This window comes from Pristiophorus japonicus, chromosome 11 (genome assembly GCF_044704955.1).
Source record: "Pristiophorus japonicus isolate sPriJap1 chromosome 11, sPriJap1.hap1, whole genome shotgun sequence".
Lineage (NCBI taxonomy): Eukaryota > Metazoa > Chordata > Chondrichthyes > Pristiophoridae > Pristiophorus > Pristiophorus japonicus.
Genome location: NC_091987.1, coordinates 131,991,556 through 132,011,254, shown reverse-complemented (window position 1 = coordinate 132,011,254; position 19,699 = coordinate 131,991,556). Strand labels below are relative to the sequence as shown.

At 42.6% G+C, this 19,699-nt stretch overlaps 1 protein-coding gene across 2 annotated transcripts in view; it reads right to left on the bottom strand.

Moving 5' to 3' along the window:
* Positions 1-461: 461 nt before the first annotated feature.
* Positions 462-19,699, bottom strand: part of rubcnl (rubicon like autophagy enhancer) — a 40,504-nt gene continuing 21,266 nt past the window's right edge. For both annotated transcript variants that reach the window (XM_070894082.1, XM_070894083.1), the window contains exons 7-14: positions 18,756-18,873; positions 16,064-16,209; positions 12,987-13,051; positions 10,943-11,181; positions 10,433-10,494; positions 6,881-7,034; positions 5,824-5,914; positions 462-720 (exon numbers count right to left, since the gene is read on the bottom strand). In XM_070894082.1, the coding sequence (XP_070750183.1) occupies positions 608-720; positions 5,824-5,914; positions 6,881-7,034; positions 10,433-10,494; positions 10,943-11,181; positions 12,987-13,051; positions 16,064-16,209; positions 18,756-18,873 (988 nt within the window). In that variant the 3' untranslated portion in view covers positions 462-607. The remainder of the gene's footprint in view (positions 721-5,823; positions 5,915-6,880; positions 7,035-10,432; positions 10,495-10,942; positions 11,182-12,986; positions 13,052-16,063; positions 16,210-18,755; positions 18,874-19,699) is intronic.

Sequence of the window (19,699 nt, the reverse complement as noted above, 5' to 3'; positions counted from 1 at the left end):
TTTTTTTAAATATATAAACGTTCTCTGTTGGGGAAGACAATGATGGCCGAACATTCCAGTGCTATTTTTGACAATTTCTCCACCAAAACAAAACATGACATGTGCAAAAGCAGGGCAGAATACCTAAACTAGAATTTAAATACTTATCTGCTTCATGTCACTGCATAAAATACATTCCTATTACAATACTCAATTTTTTTTTATTTTTTTATTAAATGTAGGTCCTAAGGCTTCTGCACATAGTAAAAAAATAAAACCTTGCCGTTTAAGTCCTAACTTTACAAAAGTTAGAAGGATAAATTCCTCAGACTTTGAAAAAATCTTCATGGTTTATACTAATGCGATCCAGTTTACATTTTCAGTTGATAGCAAAGTATCCTTCGCCTAGAACTGAAAATCTGTTATAAGAATGGTTACTATGGTATCACTATGTGAAGCTACACCACCTGAGTTTTGCTTTCATTGCTAGACAGTTCCAAAAAAAACTGGCGGCGTTCCAGACGTCGTCACTTTGTTAATTTAAAAAAAATGGAAACTGGCATTACATTTGTGGTTTTTAAACTGAAATCGGATTTCCACCTCGACATCCAACTTGTTGCAGCGTTGCTTAGCCTATTGGCTGTTGGAAAGCCAGGAGCAGCTCCTTCCGTGCATGAATCCTTGCACACTTTGGACACGATTCTGTTTTGTAACACTCTTTATGAAAGCACGCTTTGCATACTGGTGAAAGAAGAAGTTAGTTCATCTGTCAATTAAAAGTACAAATATTTAAGAGACTCAAAAATGTAATAATCCATTAAAATGGAGGGGATTGGGAAGAGAAAGTAGAATTACAGTTTGCTCTAAATTATATGTACATTACAGCAACAGCATCTTGCAAATCTATAGTATCTTTATGTAGAAATTATGGCAAAGTGCTTCACAGAGGAGCCTTTAAAAAAAATGGATGCAAAGCCAAAGGAGGAGTTAACCAAAAGCTTAAGCAAAGGCTAGTTTTAAAGATGGATTTGATGAGGAGAGAGAATTGGAAAGGTTTTGGGAGGAACAGTTAAAGAAAACCAAGACTATTTAAATTAGCTGAAAGGTTCATGGAAAAAGAGATAGTAATGAGAAAAGCTTCTTCAGCGATGTGAAGAGTTAAAGGAACAAAGGTTGTATAGCAGCATTGAAAGATGCTCAGTGGCATGTTAGAAAGGGCTTTGAGTCAGGATAACCTCCACACAATATATGGGGAGCTGGTTTTTGGCATCACCTGAGCCTTGTATCAATAAGGAAGCACTGAGATCAATAATTCACTCCCAACTTGAAGTCAGATGAAGGCAATCAAACTGTACAGTGCTCTGGTCAGACTACACCTTGAATATTGTGCCCAATTCTGGTTATGAGAGACAAGACATTCAAGCACTGGAGGCAGTATAGAGAAGAGCCATGAGACCGATCCGCAGGTTCAGCAAATTATTTGAAGAGATGGGAAAGAGGCTTCTGAGGTTACCTTATACAAGATAGTAAATGGTGAGGAAAAAGTTAATCCAGACTACTACTTTTAAACAGTGGGAGTAGGACAAGGGGCCAAGTTTAAACTATTAAAAGTAGGTTTGTCTTCATGGAGAGTGACCAACAGTTGGGAGGCAAAAGATCTGGAATCATTCAAGATGCAATGACTGGGGAAGGGGGTAGGGATGCTTGTAGATGGATCATAAGAACATAAGAATTAGGAACAGGAGGCGGCCATCTAGCCCCTCGAGCCTGCTCCGACATTCAAGATCATGGCTGATCTGGCCGTGGACTCAGCTCCACTTACCCGCCCGCTCCCCGTAACCCTTAATTCCCTTATTGGTTAAAAATCTATCTGTGACTTGAATACATTCAATGAGCTAGCCTCAACTGCTTCCTTGGGCAGAGAATTCCAGAGATTCACAACCCTCTGGGAGAAGAAATTCCTTCTCAACTCTGTTTTAAATTGGCTCCCCCGTATTTTGAGGCTGTGCCCCCTAGTTCTAGTCGCCCCTACCAGTGGAAACAACCTCTCTGCCTCTATCTTGTCTATCCCTTTCATTATTTTAAATGTTTCTATAAGATCACCCCTCATCCTTCTGAACTCCAAGTAAAGACCCAGTCTACTCAATCTATCATAAGGTAACCCCCTCATCTCCAGAATCAGCCTAGTGAATCGTCTCTGTACCCCCTCCAAAGCCAGTATATCCTTCCTTAAGTAAGGTGACCAAACTGCACGCAGTACTCCAGGTGCGGCCTCACTAATACCCTATACAGTTGCAGCAGGACCTCCCTGCTTTTGTACTCCATCCCTCTCGCAATGAAGGCCAACATTCCATTCGCCTTCCTGATTACCTGCTGCACCTGCAATCTAACTTTTTGGGATTCATGCACAAGGACCCCCAGGTCGCTCTGCACCACAGCATGTTGTAATCTCTCCCCATTCAAATAATATTCCCTTTTACTGTTTTTTTTTCCCCCCCAAGGTGGATGACCTCACATTTTCCGACATTGTATTCCATCTGCCAAACCTTAGCCCATTCGTTTAACCTATCTAAATCTCTTTGCAACCTCTGTGTCCTCTACACAACCCGCTTTCCCACTAATCTTTGTGTCATCTGCAAATTTTGTTACACTGCACTCTGTCCCGTCTTCCAGGTCATCTATCTATAATGTAAAAAGTTGTGGTCCCAGCACCGATCCCTGTGACACACCACTAACCACCAATTTCCAACCCAAAAAGGACCCATTTATTCCGACTCTCTGCTTTCTGTTCGCCAGCCAATTCTCTATCCATGCTAATACATTTCCTCTGACTCCACGTACCTCTATCTTCTGCAGTAACCTTTTGTGTGGCACCTTATCAAATGCCTTTTGGAAATCTAAATACACCACATCCATCGATACACCTCTATCCACCATACTCGTTATATCCTCAAAGAATTCCAGCAAATGAGTTAAACATGATTTCCCCTTCATGAATCCATGCTGCATCTGCTTGATTGCACTATTCCTATCTAGATGTCCCACTATTTCTTCCTTAATGATAGCTTCAAGCATTTTCCCCACTACAGATGTTAAACTAACCGGCCTATAGTTAGCTGCCTTTTGTCTGCCCCCTTTTTTTTTAAAAAAACAGAGGCGTTACATTAGCTGCTTTCCAATCCGCTGGTACCTCCCCAGAGTCCAGAGAATTTTGGTAGATTATAACGAATGCATCTGCTATAACTTCCGCCATCTCTTTTAATACCCTGGGATGCATTTCATCAGGACCAGGGGACTTGTCTACCTTGAGTCCCATTAGCCTGTCCAGCACTACCCCCCTAGTGATAGTGATTGTCTCAAGATCCTCCCTTCCCACATTCCTGTGACCAGCAATTTTTGGCATGGTTTTTGTGTCTTCCACTGTGAAGACCGAAGCAAAATAATTGTTTAAGGTCTCAGCCCTTTCTACATTTCCCATTATTAAATCCCCCTTCTCATCTTCTAAGGGACCAACATTTACTTTAGTCACTCTTTTCCGTTTTATATATGTGTAAAAGCTTTTACTATCTGTTTTGATGTTTTGCGCAAGTTTACCTTCATAATCTATCTTTCCTTTCTTTATTGCTTTTTTTAGTCATTCTTTGCTGTTGTTTAAAATTTTCCCAATCTTCTAGTTTCCCACTAACCTTGGCCACCTTATACGCATTGGTCTTTAATTTGATACTCTCTATTATTTCCTTGGTTATCCACGGCTGGTTATCCCTTTCTTACCACCCTTTTTCACTGGAATATATTTTTGTTGCGCACTATGAAAGAGCTCCTTCAAAGTCCTCCACTGGTCCTCAATTGTGCCACCGTTTAGTCTGTGTTTCCAGTCTACTTTAGCCAACTCTGCCCTCATCCCACTGTAGTCCCCTTTGTTTAAGCATAGTACGCTCGTTTGACACAACTTTCTCACCCTCAATCTGTATTACAAATTCAACCATACTATGATAACTCATTCCAAGAGGATCTTTTACTAGGAGATCGTTTATTTTTCTTGTCTCATTACACAGGACCAGATCTAAGATAGCTTGCTCCCTTGTAGGTTCTGTAACATACTGTTCTAAGAAACAATCCCATATGCATTCTATGAATTCCTCCTCCAGGCTATCCCGTGCGATTTGATTTGACCAATCGATATGTAGGTTAAAATCCCCCATGACTACTGCCGTTCCTTTTTCACATGCCTCCATTATTCCCTTGATTATTGGCTGCCCCACTGTGAAGTTATTATTTGGGGGCCTATAAACTACGCCCACCAGTGACTTTTTCCCCTTACTATCTCTAATCTCCACCCACAATGATTCAATATTTTGTTCATTCGAGCCAATATCGTCTCACAACTGCCCTGATATCATCCTTTATTAATAGAGCTACCCCACCTCCTTTCCCTTCTTGTCTATCTTTCCGAATCGTCAGATACCCCTGTATGTTTAATTCCCAGTCTTGGTCACCTTGCAACCATGTTTCTGTAATGGCCACCAAATCATACCCATTTGTAATGATTTGTGCCGTCAACACATTTACTTTATTTCGAATGCTGCATGCGTTTAGGTAGAGTATTTTAATCCTAATTTTTAAACCATGATTTTTAGTTTTGACCCCTCCTGCTGCCCCTTTATATTCAGTGGCCCTTTTTGTTTTTTGCTTTGGGTTTCTCTGCCCTCCACTTTTACTCATCTCCTTTCTGTCTTTTGCTTTTGTCTCCTTTTTGTTTCCCTCTGTCTTCCTGCATTGGTTCCCATCCCCCTGCCAAATTAGTTTAACTCCTCCCCAACAGCACTAGCAAACACTCCCCCTAGGACATTGGATCAGACACATACGATGAAACTTTACTCAGGATCTGGACACTGCATACAGTGTTTTATCATCATCATCATCGGCAGTCCCTCAGGATCGAGGAGGACTTGCTTCCACTCTTAGCACGAGTTCTTAGGTGGCTGAACAGTCTAATACGAAAATCAGAGTTTCTGTCACAGGTGGGACAGATAGTCGTTGAGGGAAGAGGTGGGTAGGGAGCCTGGTTTGCTGCACGCTCCTTCCGCTTGATTTCTACATGCTCTCGGCGACGATACTCAAGGAGCTCAGCGCCTTCCCGAATGCACTTCCTCCACTTAGGGCAGTCTATGGCCAAGGACTCTTAGGTGTCAGTGGGGATGTCGCACTTTATCAGGGAGGCTTTGAGGGTGTCCTTGTAACGTTTCCTCTGCCCATCTTTGGCTCGTTTGCCATGGATGAGTTCAGAGTAGAGCACTTGCTTTGGGAGTCTCGTGTCTGGCATGCGAACTATGTGGCCTGCCCAGTGGAGCTGATCAAGTATGGTCAGTGCTTCAATGCTGGGGATGTTGGCCTGGACGAGGACACTAGTGTTTGTGCATCTGTCCTCCCAGGAGATTTGCAGGATCTTGCGCAGACATCGCTGGTGGTATTTTTCCAGCGACTTGGTGTGTACTGTACATGGTCCATGTCTGAACCATACAGGAGGGTGGGTATTACTATGGTCCTGTAGACCATGAGCTTGGTGACAGTTTTGAGGGACTGATCTTCAAACACTCTTTTCCTCAGGCGGCCGAAGGCAGTGTTGGATCTCATCATCAATGCCTGCTCTTGTTGATAGGAGGCTCCCGAGATAGGGGAAGTGGTCCACGTTGTCCAGGGCCATGCCGTGGATCTTGATGTTTGGGGAGCAGTACTGTGCGGCGAGAACAGGCTGGTGTAGGACCTTTGTCTTACTAATGTTTAAGTGTTTTATATTGATGCTAGATGCCCTGAAAAACAGCCACCTGAAAGAATTGTACTCACCACAACATCGCTTGCATTGATCGGTCTGAAAGGGAAAGAGAATATCTCTACTCCTGCAAAACTCACAGATGAAGCCCTTGGCCATACACAACTATGGAAAAAAAAAATGAAACATTTAAAACAAGCAGCATCTTCATGTTAACAATGTCTAATCTATTCCATCGACACATGAACTTGAATCATTGAATGACAAATACATTTAATGGTTCTGCTCAAGAGCCATGAACGCTGGAGGCATGAGCAAATTACCCAAGTCTTTATTTGGATCTGTATTCTATTCCACAAAAAGAATGTTACACAAGTTTGAAAAGTTGCTATTTTCAATTAAAATGAGTAATAAAGGCAAGTCATATTCTGCATCACTCCTGAATAGTGATGATGTTGCATCATTTAAAAGGTTTGAGATTGCGGATGGGAACCTTAAGTTACCATTTTGGACTCGAAACTAAAGTTCAGTATTTTCAAAGTGAATATGAAGTGCTGAAATGTTCTTTTACATGAGGAACACTATACAAATCCAAATTGTGGCACTCATTTCCCTAGCAAAAGTTTGAGTTCCTTTCCGAACAGAAGAACGAACTTGCATTTATAAAACACCTGCCACGATCTCAGGACATGCCAATGCACTTCACAGCCAATGAATTACATTTGAAGTGCAGTCGCTGTTTTGTAGTCAAGCACAGCAACCAATTTGTGCAATGCAAGGTCCCACGAACAGCAATGAGATAAGTGACCAGATAATGTTTTTTTTTTTTAAAGTTATGTTGGTTGAAGGAGGAATATTGTCTAGAGAATTACTCTGCTCTTCTTCAAATAGTGCCAAAGGATGTCTGTCTAGGAGCTTTGATTTAACCCCTCATCTGAAAGACAGTACTCCCCAATTGTGCACGATCGTTTCAGTACTGCACTGTAGTGTCAGCCTAGATGGTGTTCAGATTTGGGAGTCAGAAGGTCATGAGTTCAAACCCCACTCCAGAGGCAGGGTGCTATCACCTAGCCAAGGGGTTGACAGCAAGACTATAAATAGCTCATCCGCCTAGACTTCAGCCGGCTTTACCTCACAACTTTCCACATGAGCAAGGACATTTCTCAGAGTATCTTTCAGGCCCGGAACCAGCAGGCCTCGTTTCACCATCATCAGATCATTCAGTGAGTAAAGGTGTAGCTCCTCCGTCAGATGGGCATGTATCTGCCAGAATTCTATCATTGCACTGCCAAATTTAAACAGACAGACCAAAATTAGAATTGGACATATCGAATGCAGCATCTTCATTAGAACAAGCAACAGCAAGTCATTCTGACAATGGTAGAGGATAAACAGAGGCTCAGTGGGACCGAAACTGCCCCACGCCATGTTTGGGGGCAGTAACCTTCCAGGCCCATGACTCTTACCGCCCAGACTGGAGGTCCTGCCCCCGGCACACAATTGGGCTTTGAGCCCTCAAATGAGGCATAGCACTATCCCAGGCGCTCCACCTCAGGAGGGGTTCTCCCAGGGAGTGGGCCCGGTGCAGAGTTCAGCACCACGTGGAAGCTCCGCGTAGCGCCGACTTGCTACAATGCCCCTCCCCTTAGTTAAAGGGGAGGGCCGCTGCGCACTATGCAGGATCTTTGGTGGCCGCCACTGGGCTACCAGGGATGCGCTCACCGGCCAGTAGCCCAGCATCCAAAAGGGAGTGCCAGGCTGCATGCTGGTGGTCCTGTTGAGGAGAGGGCCACCATTGTCAGGCTGACCAAAGAGTCAGCTGACACAATAAAATGACAGTCCGGGGAGCACATAGCCTCCCTTTTAAGGAGCGACCCGGGCGGACGTCAGCGCACCACAAAGCTGGTGCGGACATCGGCCCGCTCCAGCCTTGCAGCCTGCAGGGTAATTTCCCCCGCATTCCGCATAGGGGTCTGTGCGCACGTCGATGACATCTGTTGCGCACTGACCCGGTGCGCTAACCACAGGGCACAGCGCTGCCAGCAAAACGCCCCCAAAAGCTCGGACAGTTTTGTCTGGGGCACTACTGCCCCTGGGGGAAAAAGGCCATTACCCCTAGTTAAGCTCCTCTAATTTTGGCCCCAGTGTGTCTGGGAAATAAATTATGCAATACTGCCCACTAAAGACCACTCCACTATACAAATGAGGTGATTTTAGAATGGCAATTTATTTTCATCACAGCCTTTTGAAAATATTCTGCTTGAATTTGCATTACTGGCATTCATGGTTGACTGCACTTTGAAAACCATTGCTCAGTGAACAGTTCAGACTTTAGTTTTTAGTGGCATTATGCAGGGTGGGGGTGGGGGGGGGCGGGTAAGAGAAAAGACATAGGAACAGAATTAGGCTATTCAGCCCCTCAAATCTGTTCTGCCAATTCAATGAGATCATGGTTGATCTGAAGCTCAACTCCATCCATCACCTTGGTTCTACAACCTTTACTTTAAAAAAAAATTCAATCTCTATTTTGAAATTTTCAATTGACCTAGCCACAGCTTTTTTGTTGGGGGAGGGTGTGCTGGGGAAAGAGAGAGCGCGAGAGAGAGAGAGAGAGAGTGTGAGAGAGAGAGTATGAATGCCTTAGGTTGTTGGTTGAGGGTGGCAAGCTCCTGTGAAACTATACTCAGCAAGGAGTTGATAGCTTCGAGAGGAAGGGAGATGAGAAATAGTGAAAAATTAAGACATGAGGGTTAAGCTAGCCAGTGTGAATTGGGAAAATTCAGAATCAAATAGCTCAAAACTCATCCAACTTAAAACATGATTGAAAGTACTGCAGTGGGATCCCAAAATTTGTATTGTGAAGGTTCAGAAACATGGTAGCATGGGTTCTTACTGTATGATTGAAAACAGTCAGCAGACTCGCCTTCATGAAACTCAATGAAAATCCTATTTTGCGTAATAATTTTAGATGGATAATAAAAAAAAACAGTAACAGCCTTTCACAGCAAAACTTGTACTTGAAGTGTGCCAGTGTTTGCAGGGGGGCCCCCTCCAAGTTTGAAAATCAACATACAAAAAGGGATTCGGTGCACTGGCCACCCAAAGAATCAAGATTGGGCTCATCTATTACTGTGCGAGTAGGCATACATCATCAGCACATACGCATGCGCATTTGACAATCACTTGTTTAAAAGAAAGTGAATTTACATTTTCTAGCATGCGTACAGCAAACAACAATTGATGCTGGAATTCTTTGAGGATGTAACGGACAGGGTGGATAAAGGAGAACCAGTGGATGTGGTCTATTTGGACTTGCAGAAGGCATTTGACAAGGTGCCACATCAAAGGTTACTGCACAAAATAAAAGTTCACGGGATTGGGGGTAATATATTAGCATGGATAGAGGATTGGCTAACTGACAGAAAACAGTCGGGAGAAATAGATCATTCTCAGGTTGGCAATCAGTAACTAGTGGGGTGCCACAGGGATCAGTGCTGGGACCCCAACTATTTACAATCAATATTAATGACTTGGAAGGGACCGAGTGTAACGTAGCCAAGTTTGCTGATGATACAAAGATGGGAGGAAAAGCAATGTGGGAGGAGGACAAAAACATTTGCAAAAGGACAGACAGGCTAAGTTAGTGGGCAAAAATTTGGCAGATGAGGTCATGCACTTTGGCAGAAAAAAAATCAAAGAGCAAGTGATTATTTAAAATGGAGAAAGATTGCAAAGTGCTGCAGTACAGCAGGACCTGGGGTACTTGAGCATGAAACACAGAAGGTTAGCATGCAGGTACAGCAAGGTGATCAGGAAGGCCATGGAATCTTGGCCTTTAGTGCAAAGGGGATGGAGTATAAAAGCAGGGAAGTCTTGCTACAGTTATACAGGGTATTGGCGAGGCCACACCTGGAATACTGCATGCAGTTTTGGTTTCCATATTTACAAAATTATATTCTTGCTTTGGAGGCAGTTCAGAGAAGGTTCACTAGGTTGATTCGGGAGGTGAGGGGGTTGACCTATGAGGAAAGGTAGAGTAGGTTGGGCCTCTTCTCATTGGCATTCAGAAGATTGAAAGGTGATCTTATCAAAACATAAAAGATTATGAGGGAACTTGACAAGGTGGATGCAGAGAGAATGTTTCCACTGATGGGAGACGAGAACTCGGGGGCATAATCTTAGAATAAGGGACCACCCATTTAAAACTGAGATGGAGAAATTTCTTCAGAGGGTTGTAAATCTGTGGAGTTCACTGCCTCAGCTGTGGAAGCTGGGACATTGAATACATTTAAGGCAGAGATAGACACTTTCTTAACCGATAAGGGAATAAGGGGTTATGGGAAGCAGACAGGGAAGTGGACCAGGTTCCATGATCGAATCAGCCAAAACTGTATATAAATGGTAGAGCAGGCTGGAGGGGCTGTATGGCTACTCCTGCTCCTATTTCTCATGTTATGAGCTTGCAGGAATGAAATAGCTGCTATTTATGACCATGCCCAGTAACCTGTACAGGTATGTTACAGCCAATAAACTAGGAGGAACCCTATACACTTCCATTTTTAAGATCACTTCAGACAGATTACTACTTGTCCAATTCAATCTAACCAGTCATTTAGACAAGTGGTGTAATTACCCAACTATCTAGGTGTAATATTTTATATGGGGGAGGGGGTAAAATGGTACCTTTCAGCCAATCTGCAGGTTCTTAGAAGTTTCTTGATGTGAATCAACTGCTCTTGAAGTTCCTGTGTGTGGGGGGGGGGAGGAAGAAAAAAAAATCTATTATTGCATACTGATGTGAATAGCTATCTACAGATTCAGCAGCACCTTCAACATCTAGAAGGACAAGGGCAGCAGGTGCATGGGAACACCATCATGTCCAAGCCACACACCATCCTGACTTGGACATACATCACCTTTTCTGGGTCAAAATTCTGGAACTCCCTACCCAACAGCATTATGGAAGCATCTTCACCACATGGACTGTAGCAGTTCATGACAACAGCTTACTAACCACCTTCAAGGGCAACTAGAGATGAACAATAAATGCCAGCCTTGCCTATAATCCCAAGAATAAAAAATAAACTAAGATCCCCTTCCTTTATTAGCACTCATTTCTAACTTGCATCAATAACTAAATCAAATGCACAGATTCTAATCATTCCACCCCCACATAAATAGCCACACATGTACCTGGGCCTTTCTCAGTTCCTTTACTTTGCTATAAAGAGACTTGTTGATGTAGAATATGTTGAATAGTGGATCGTGCCATATGCTCTCCAACAGCTGTTTGGAGAAATGGCAAACGGGATGTTTGCTGAAATCCCACCTCATTAGGATTCGGCCAGGGATTGGGGATTCCTCATTGTGATGGCAGCACTCACAGAAGTACTTCCCCAAGTACTCACAGTAACGGAGCTTTTTGATGTATCCTGCAGAAAAAATAAAATCAAAATCAGACAAAGTGTTCCATTCCAAAATATTTGTTGAATGCTAAAATATTACAACAACTTGCATTTATTACAGTACCTTTAACGTAATGAAACGTCCCAAGGCACTTTACAGGAGCATTACGAGACATAAAATTTGAGACCGAGCTACACAAGGAGAAATTAGGGCAGGTGACTAAAAGCTTGGTCAAAGCGGTAGGTTTTAAAGAGCGTCTTAAAAAGGAGGAAAGAGGTGGAGAGGTTTAGGCAGGGAATTCCAGAACTTAGGGCCGAGGCAACAGAAGGCACGGCCACCAATGCTTGAGCGATTATAATCAGAGATGCTCAAGAGGGCCGAATTAGAAGAGCAAAGGTCTTCTAGTGTCCCAGCCAATATTTATCCCTCAATCAATATCACCAAAACAGATTATCTAGTCATTATCACATTGCTATTTGTGAGAGCTTGCTGTGTGCAAATTGTCTGCCGCGTTACCTACATTGCAACAGTGACTACACTTCAAAAAGTACTTCATTGGCTGTAAAGCACTTTGGGGCATCCAGTGATCATGAAAAGCACTATTTGCATACAAGTCTCACTTTTTTCAGTTATACAGAGCCTTGGTCAGATTCCATCTGGAAAACTTTGTTCAGTTCTGGGCACTGCACCTCAGAAAGGGAGTGTGGAACAGAGGGGGTGCAGCAGATTCACCAGAATGATACCAGGGCTTAAAGGGTTAAACTATGAGGACAAGTTGCATCAACATCTTGTATTCCTTTGAATTTAGACGGTGGAGGGATGATTGAACGAGGTATTCAAAATGATTTAGATAGGGTAGATACAGAGATACTATTTCCTCCGATGGGGGAAAATCAAGTTAGAGATAGGCCATTTAGAACTGGATTCAGGAAGCACTTCATCTCACACAAAGGGTAGCGGAAATCTGGAACTTAGTATCCACAACCTTTTGAGGGAGCGAGTTAATTGAACTTTTCAAAATGGAGCTTGACATTTTATTTGGCAAGTGTATCAAGGCACATGGATCAAAGTATAGCATACTAGGATCAGAGCATGTAGAGTATGGGGAATGGATAGCAAACTGGCTACAAAACAGTAGGGGTTAAAGGTAGTTACTCAGACTGGCCGGAAGGTGAGAAATGGTGTTCCACAGGGATTGGTGCCAAGACCAGTGATGTTCACCATTTACATAATTGACTTGGACATCGGAAATATATCAAAATTTGCAGATGACACCAAATTAGGGGATATAGTTAATACGAAAGAGGATGTGACAAAATACAAGACTACATTAACAAAATTGTAGAATGGGCATGTAAATGGCAAATTAATTTCAATATAGATAAATTTGAGTTGGTGCATTTGGTAGGAGAAACAAGGAGACCACATAACACCCCCTCCCCCATTTGAGCCTTGCAGACTATAGTAGATATCATGGTGGCTGGTGTGCAACAGCCACATGTTAAAAATATCCACACGAAGGCATCTTCCACCCTTTAACATGTAGTTCAGGACCTGGAATATTAGGTCCTTCATTGAAACACCTGTGAACTCATCCCTTTTTGGCGTGGAAGCAAGTCATCCTCGATACGAGGAACCGCCTATGATGATGGTGTGTGTGCTGGGCCTGCATATTGAAAAGCTCAACAAACCTAGAGAGTCACACAAGGTAAATATAAAATCATAAACAGCACAGAAGTTATTTGGTCTCACATTTGTGTGACTGAATGAACTCAGGATCTGTATAGTCAAAAGGGGCCATACATGATCAGATGCACTTTCTGCTACTTACTGGATTCGATTGGCGTTCCACAACCAGCACACATAGAATTCTGAGCAGCTACAACAGCTTCTCTCCTGTAATTGCAAACAAAATCAAATCAAGCATTTACTTTGAGATCAAGAAATCACTTTAGGTTCTTGCTTTGATCTAAATAAATCACTTTCCTTACCTGGGAACAGCAGCAATTTTTTTTTTAATAAAAAGTATTCCAACGATTATATACAGATTAGGGAAAGGTGGAACACAGGTTCCAGGTTAGTTCAAATACAGCAAGTCCACGCAGGCACTTGCATTTTGAGATAGGTCGTCATCAGTCCTTTAAAGACGAGCTGCATCAGGCAATTTACCATCACCAAATCTTTCCTCGAGAAGCTGAATTCAAAGGCTTGGGCATCAAGGTCTTAGTCATGATATTTTGAAACATCTCTGGAGGTGGAGGGTGTCTAATTTGCATCTTTTCCAGAGCATATTACACACTACAGCACTTCAAATTCAAATTCTGGGAGCCCGAATTCATTTAAGACTCAGCCTTGTGCTGTTAAATTTGGTTTCCCTTTGACGATATCTGCTGCATCTGGGTGTACAAGTCTACTGATTTGCAGAAACGGATGCATCATCAATAACACGAGGAGCTGACTCTCCCAATCCAAAATAATTTGGCGTGGTTTAGAGAGTCAGAGTACAGCTGCATATTCCCACCATCCTGCAGCACCAGCCGCAGTTCCCAAGCAATGCACACTTAAAAAGGACTGGTTCGCAGTCACTTGCATAATGGAAACAGGAGTGGAGTGAGGCAGGAGTCCTGCAGCAAAATTACATTTTTTATGATGCAAGTCACTCACTCATGCCTCATTTGAGAGACATGTTTATCCTTGGCAATAAGGTCAAAACATTGGATTCTAATTGACTTGTCATTTTTTTAAAAAAACAACAGGTTGAGAGAGAAGGTTTCTTACTTCATTATGAATTAAATTAATTTGACCCATAGCTCCCAATATGATGGGGTTGGAACTTCAACACCAGTCACATGAGCAATTCTTTCTTTCTACCACCCCACCCCCTCTATTGCTTGCCCTGCCTGAACCAGAGTACATAACCCCACATCCTGCTCAAAAACCAAGCAAAGCTTCACCTTACTCCAAGCCCAGTCATGACCAAGTACTTCCACCTCAACAATAAAACCACCCTTGCCCCCATCACTGTCATAATCCTCATTCACATCTTTCCCCTCTACGTTCAACTTTTGTAATGTCATTTTCAATGGCCTCCCAAGCGTCATCCACTAAATACTTCTGACTCTCCCACCTCTGTTCCACCACAAGTAAACACCAATCATCACACCCCAACACTTCAATAATCATCCCTTCACTTTACCACATCTCCCCATTTTCAAAGGCAACCTCAAAATCTACCAATGAACTGTCCTGCAATGCTCACGAATAACCCTCCAGGTGGGAGTGGAACCACACAAGGGAAGTCCCATGGAGAAATGTTACGAGGGGAGGATGGCATGGTCTACCATGTTGAATGTTGTGGTGAGATCAAGAATTTAAAATAGACAATTGGCATGGTTACAGCAAAAATGATTAGTGACTAAATAAGGCAGCCTCAATGCTGTGTACAGAGCAGAAACCAGACTTGCGATTCAAACAGGGAGATGCATATCATGGAACTGGGGAGCAACACCATATTCAAGGATTCAAGACAGGTTTGTGTTATATATGCAGTCTATAGATATACTCTGTAGTCACTGTATAGTTGCATAAGATGGAAACTTGTTACCTGATGTACTATCAATAAGTTTTACACTGTATATACTATGCTGGCAGCACTAGAGGGTGCAACTGGTGGAGACCTGGGTTTCCTGCGACAGAGGCTGTCCACCAGAGGGCACTATGGTGAGAGACCGGAGGGTCACCTGCATAGGTGTGCAGGGCCCAGTATAAAGGCTGCCTACCATGCTTGTGCCTCACTCTGGAGTTACGAATAAAGGACCAAGGTCACTACAGTTGGAGTACAACACATTGACTCCATGAGTCAGTAATTCAGAAGTGCATTACAGACATAACAGGTTGGAGATGAGGGCTGTAGTTGGAGACAATGGGTTTTTTGAAGAGCTGGGCAATGAAGGCAGTTTTGAAAGGAAGACGCATGGTGCTGGACCAAAGTAAGCCATTAACAATAGGAGCCTGGAAAGTTCATTTAATGGAGAGGGCAGGATCATGACAAGAGCACCACTCTAGAGTTACTGTCACAGTGCATTATTAACTGAAAACAGCTTCCCTGCATTAAAAGTGTGGAGAGAAAAGGCATGATATCCCATACAGTGGCCTACTGGTCCTGACACTGGATTAGAATCCTAGGAGGTTGAGAGTTCAAATCCCATGATAAGTTGTGAATTAAATAAATGACAATTTGTGGGCTAGCACAAGAGTTGCCATAAAAACTGCTGGATATTCATAAAATTATTACTGCTTCACTAATGTAGTTCAGCTAAGGGAACCTGGAGCTCCTTCTGTGGTCTGGTCTGTACAGGATTCCAGAACACAATATGCTGTTGATTCAATCCCCTGTGAAATAGCAAGCAGGAATGGGCAACAAATGCAGCCTTGCCAACATCATCCACATCCAGAGTCATAATATATAGAGAGACTAATTTGCACGGTGATATAATGCTTGGAATCATTCTACTGAGTTTCACTCTTACTTTACATTTCCAGTTTCAGTCTCAAACAAAATTGCTCATTAGCAATCTATGCAAACTAGTGCCAAATACTAGTAAACGATAAATCCGGCAGTTAATATTAGTGACGCTTCAGAAAGCTGTTTAGCCCACTTGGCAGTTCTTCAGCTACTGGAAGAATAATTACCACAGTCTTCAGGAATACTTAATAGCTTTAATTAAATTAACCCCAGTTACTGAAAAATGGAATTTGCAAGATTTAAAAAAAAAAATCTAAATTTGGCACCAAATGCAAGGTGTTAAATTTCTTTCTACAAAAAGTTTATTAACCTAGTTGACAAAACTCTCAACTGCTTTACTTCACACATTACTCATGCTGAAAGCTATACCCGACTGTACATACTTCTGTGGTGCATGGATGAAGAACAGAATTTGAAAGCGAGGTGGGGCCCAGTCTGCAGTTCCCCTCAATCGGGAGTTTAGCTTGAAGTCTGCTGTCAGATCCACTGACTCTTCAGCACCAGGCAATGTGTCCTTCAGAGGGAGAAACTGGAGGGGAAAAAGAACATTACATTAACATGGATCAATGTCTCTGTAAAAAAGATGGGATCTTCCTTGCAATAGAGTAGCCCTTCAGAATGGTCTACACCTACAACATTAATCCATCTTTTTTCTCTTTACACATACCAACAGATGTGCTACATACTTTCAGCATTTTATGTTTGTAAGAGGAGGGGTGGTATCTTGGGGGCAAGATCAACTCTCATGCAGTGCACAAAAAGCCTCTCTCCCTGTGCAATAATCTGGGCTCAGTATTTATCACTCTTGGTTTCAGCTTATTTAGGCTTCCTAGCTCTCACCCCCATTTTAAAATTCATTTTGCCCATAAAATTAATGCCACTTGCATGGTCTTGTCCTATTTTACTGAACTACAAGAGTGCCAGGTACAATGGGCCAAGCAATGTCAAATTCTGAGGTCCCCCATCAGTTTAAACCAAAAATCAGCCCCAGCATGGAAAATACATCACCATCTGCACCATGGGCTGCTGGCTAGATTTGGCAAACCCCACATAGCAATAAGGAGCAAGCACCGTTGGAGATCTGAGCAGAAATCAATACTAGAATGTATGCCAACCTACTGCATGCAATATATGCTACTTCACTTCATGAAGTATAGGATTGTGAAAAGAACAATTTGAAAAGAGCAAATGTTGGACAGAAGTTTTAAAAAATGCAAAGTATGGACTATGGTGGAACTAGCTTAAAATGGATCTATTGGGCCATTGAAAACATAACACCCAGGAAGTACCGAAGCACAGTCCATGAAGTACTTTTGAAGTACTACTCCAGCACACAGCAATCACATGGTTTAGGTCACTTCATTTGTGCAATAATCTAATTAAAACAGCCTACTACTGCACAAGGAGGAGTTGGGAAGTTTATCACAGAATGCTGGAAATACACTGAAGATCAGACAAAATCTGATCAAGGGTCCACACCTCTTTTCACCACAGATGCTGACTGACCTGGGTGTCACCAGCATTTTCCATTTCAATTTCCAGTATCTGCGTTTGTTGCTTTTTGTTAATCTCAAAAGGGTCAACCGTGACTCGGTTGGTAGCACTCATGCTTCAGAGTCAGAAGATTGTGGGCTCAAGTCCAACTCCAGAGACTTGAGCACATTATCTAGGTTGCCACTCCAATACAGTACTGAGTGAGTGCTGAGGTGTCGGCTTTTCAGATGAAATGTTAAAACAAGCCCTGTCTGGCTCCTCAGGGCAACATAAAAGATCCCATTGCGCTTCTCAAAGAGGGAGGAGAGTTCTCCTGGCAATTATTTACACCTCAACCAACAATTTAAAAAAAAAAACTCATTCCTGGGATTTTGCTGTATGCAAAATGGTTGCTGTGATTCCTACATTATGAATGCACTTCAAAAGTTCTTCATAGATTGTAAAGTGCTGTGTGATGTCCTGAGGTTGTGAAAGGTGCTATAGAAATGAAAGTCTTTTTTCAAATGATCCTCGACTCAAATTCCAAATCTGACAACTCACTTACATACTGCAACTTTCAGGAGAGCGTGAAAGGGACTGGCTGAGTTCCATTGCTCCTAGCTAATTAGCCATAGATTTTAACAATGGAAGTCATGAAGCATTGTCATTTTTTCTGAGGGGTCACATTCCCTCATGCCTTCTATTGCTATGCAGTTGAGTGCATGGCCAGTTAATTTGCAAAACAGGGGGTGGTGTAGCTGGTGGCAGAAACTTGCAAGTGTACATTGCCATTAATGTGGTAAAACAAAAACAAGGGCCTAACAAGAGAAATATTCACCAAGCAGAAGAGTTAGGAATAATGATCAAAAGCAATTCAAAGATGGGTTTTGAGGAGACTTCTAATTGCAGGGAGAGAAGGGACAAGGTTTTAGGCAGGGGGTTCTAGAGAGTAGGCTGTGGGGAAAAGGACCAGAGGTTAGAAAACCAGAGAGACGAATTCTGGCTGAGGCATGGCTACAGCAGGTTGCACAGGCAGAATGGGACAAGGCTGTTGGGGGGTCGGAGGGGAATATTTGAATAAGGATTCAGATGGAAACAGGCTATGTGTATGCATGTGGTCTTGCCTCGAGTCAGATGGTCGTGGGTTCTAGTCTCGCTGCAGAGACTTGAGCACGTAATCTATTCTGACACTCAAGTGCAATAGTGAGTTCTGCAGTGTCGGAGGTGTCATTGCTTGGTCAAGACATTAAACCGAGGCTCCGTGTACCCCCTCAGCCAACGCAAAAGATCCAGGACTCAGTTTTACTCCCAACATTCTGGCCAATATTTATCCCTCAACCAACATCACAAACAGATTATCTGGTCATGATCACATTGCTATTTAGGGAACCTTGCTGTGCACAAATTAGTTGATGCATTTCCAACATTACAACAGTGATTACACTTCAAGGTACTTCATGGCCATAAAGTGCATTGGGACTGCATGAAAAGCACTATATAAATGCAAGGGCTTTTCCCTTGGTTTTTAAAAACAGAAATCTCATTCAGATTACGCACATTGGAATGTTAAAGGAAAAATATTGCAACATATTAGCTACGTACTTTATCCAGCACCATCTCCACTGCATCAAGATGATGTACTTCAGTCTCCAAAGGCAACCATGTCGTCCTGAATGATTTAAATAGTCGGCGAGCCAAATATTCAGCAGATAAACAGTGCCTGAGACAAAGATTGTTTTTAAAGCACAAATTCCATTTGCCATGGCATTGCAAACAAGATGATTGTTAGAAAAAACAGACAGGGTTGTGCAATAAGCAAGCAAGACAAGTATGGAGCCTTGCCAAGCAAGTTAGCTGCTTTGTTCACCTAGTAACTAAATGTACGTGAAGCTCTTTGTGGGGCATTTCTGAAATGTGATGAGCTGCTCTACAAATGCCAGTTCTCCCTCTACTGCAGGGAAGGAGAATGGAAATATTGTTCTGGAGCAACTAGCCGGTAAAACTGAAGTCAAATATTGTCCGGTCCCCCTTCTCTTACAGGAAACCTTTTGAGATCTGCAATAGAACAGAGGTTCTATAACTTTTAATCTAAAAACATTTGTACCCTAGATTTATTTTCCCCAAGGAGACCTGGAAACATTTTTTTTTTTTTAAAACCCCTTTAAGAATTTTGGACTTTTCTTTGGTTCAAATGCAAATTTCTGGAAAATGCACCAATCAACACTTCCTGTCTACCAACTCTGACTCAAAACAATTCTCCACAAATGGAGAACAGCAACTCAAGTTAAGATACCAGACAGTTTCTGGTGCTGTGAAACTGTACCACAGCAGGAGTCAGCAACTGCCAAAAGAGAACAATCTCCTTTACCAGTAGTCTCTCAGTACATGGATACATCCAAGAAATAGGAGGAAGGCATTCAGGCCCGTGAGCCTGTTGCACCATTCAATTAGATCATGGCAGATCTGTGTCTTGACCACCTTGCTTCCATAGCCCCTCCATTTAACCACATTGAGGAATATGGAACCAATAAACTTAGCTATCACAA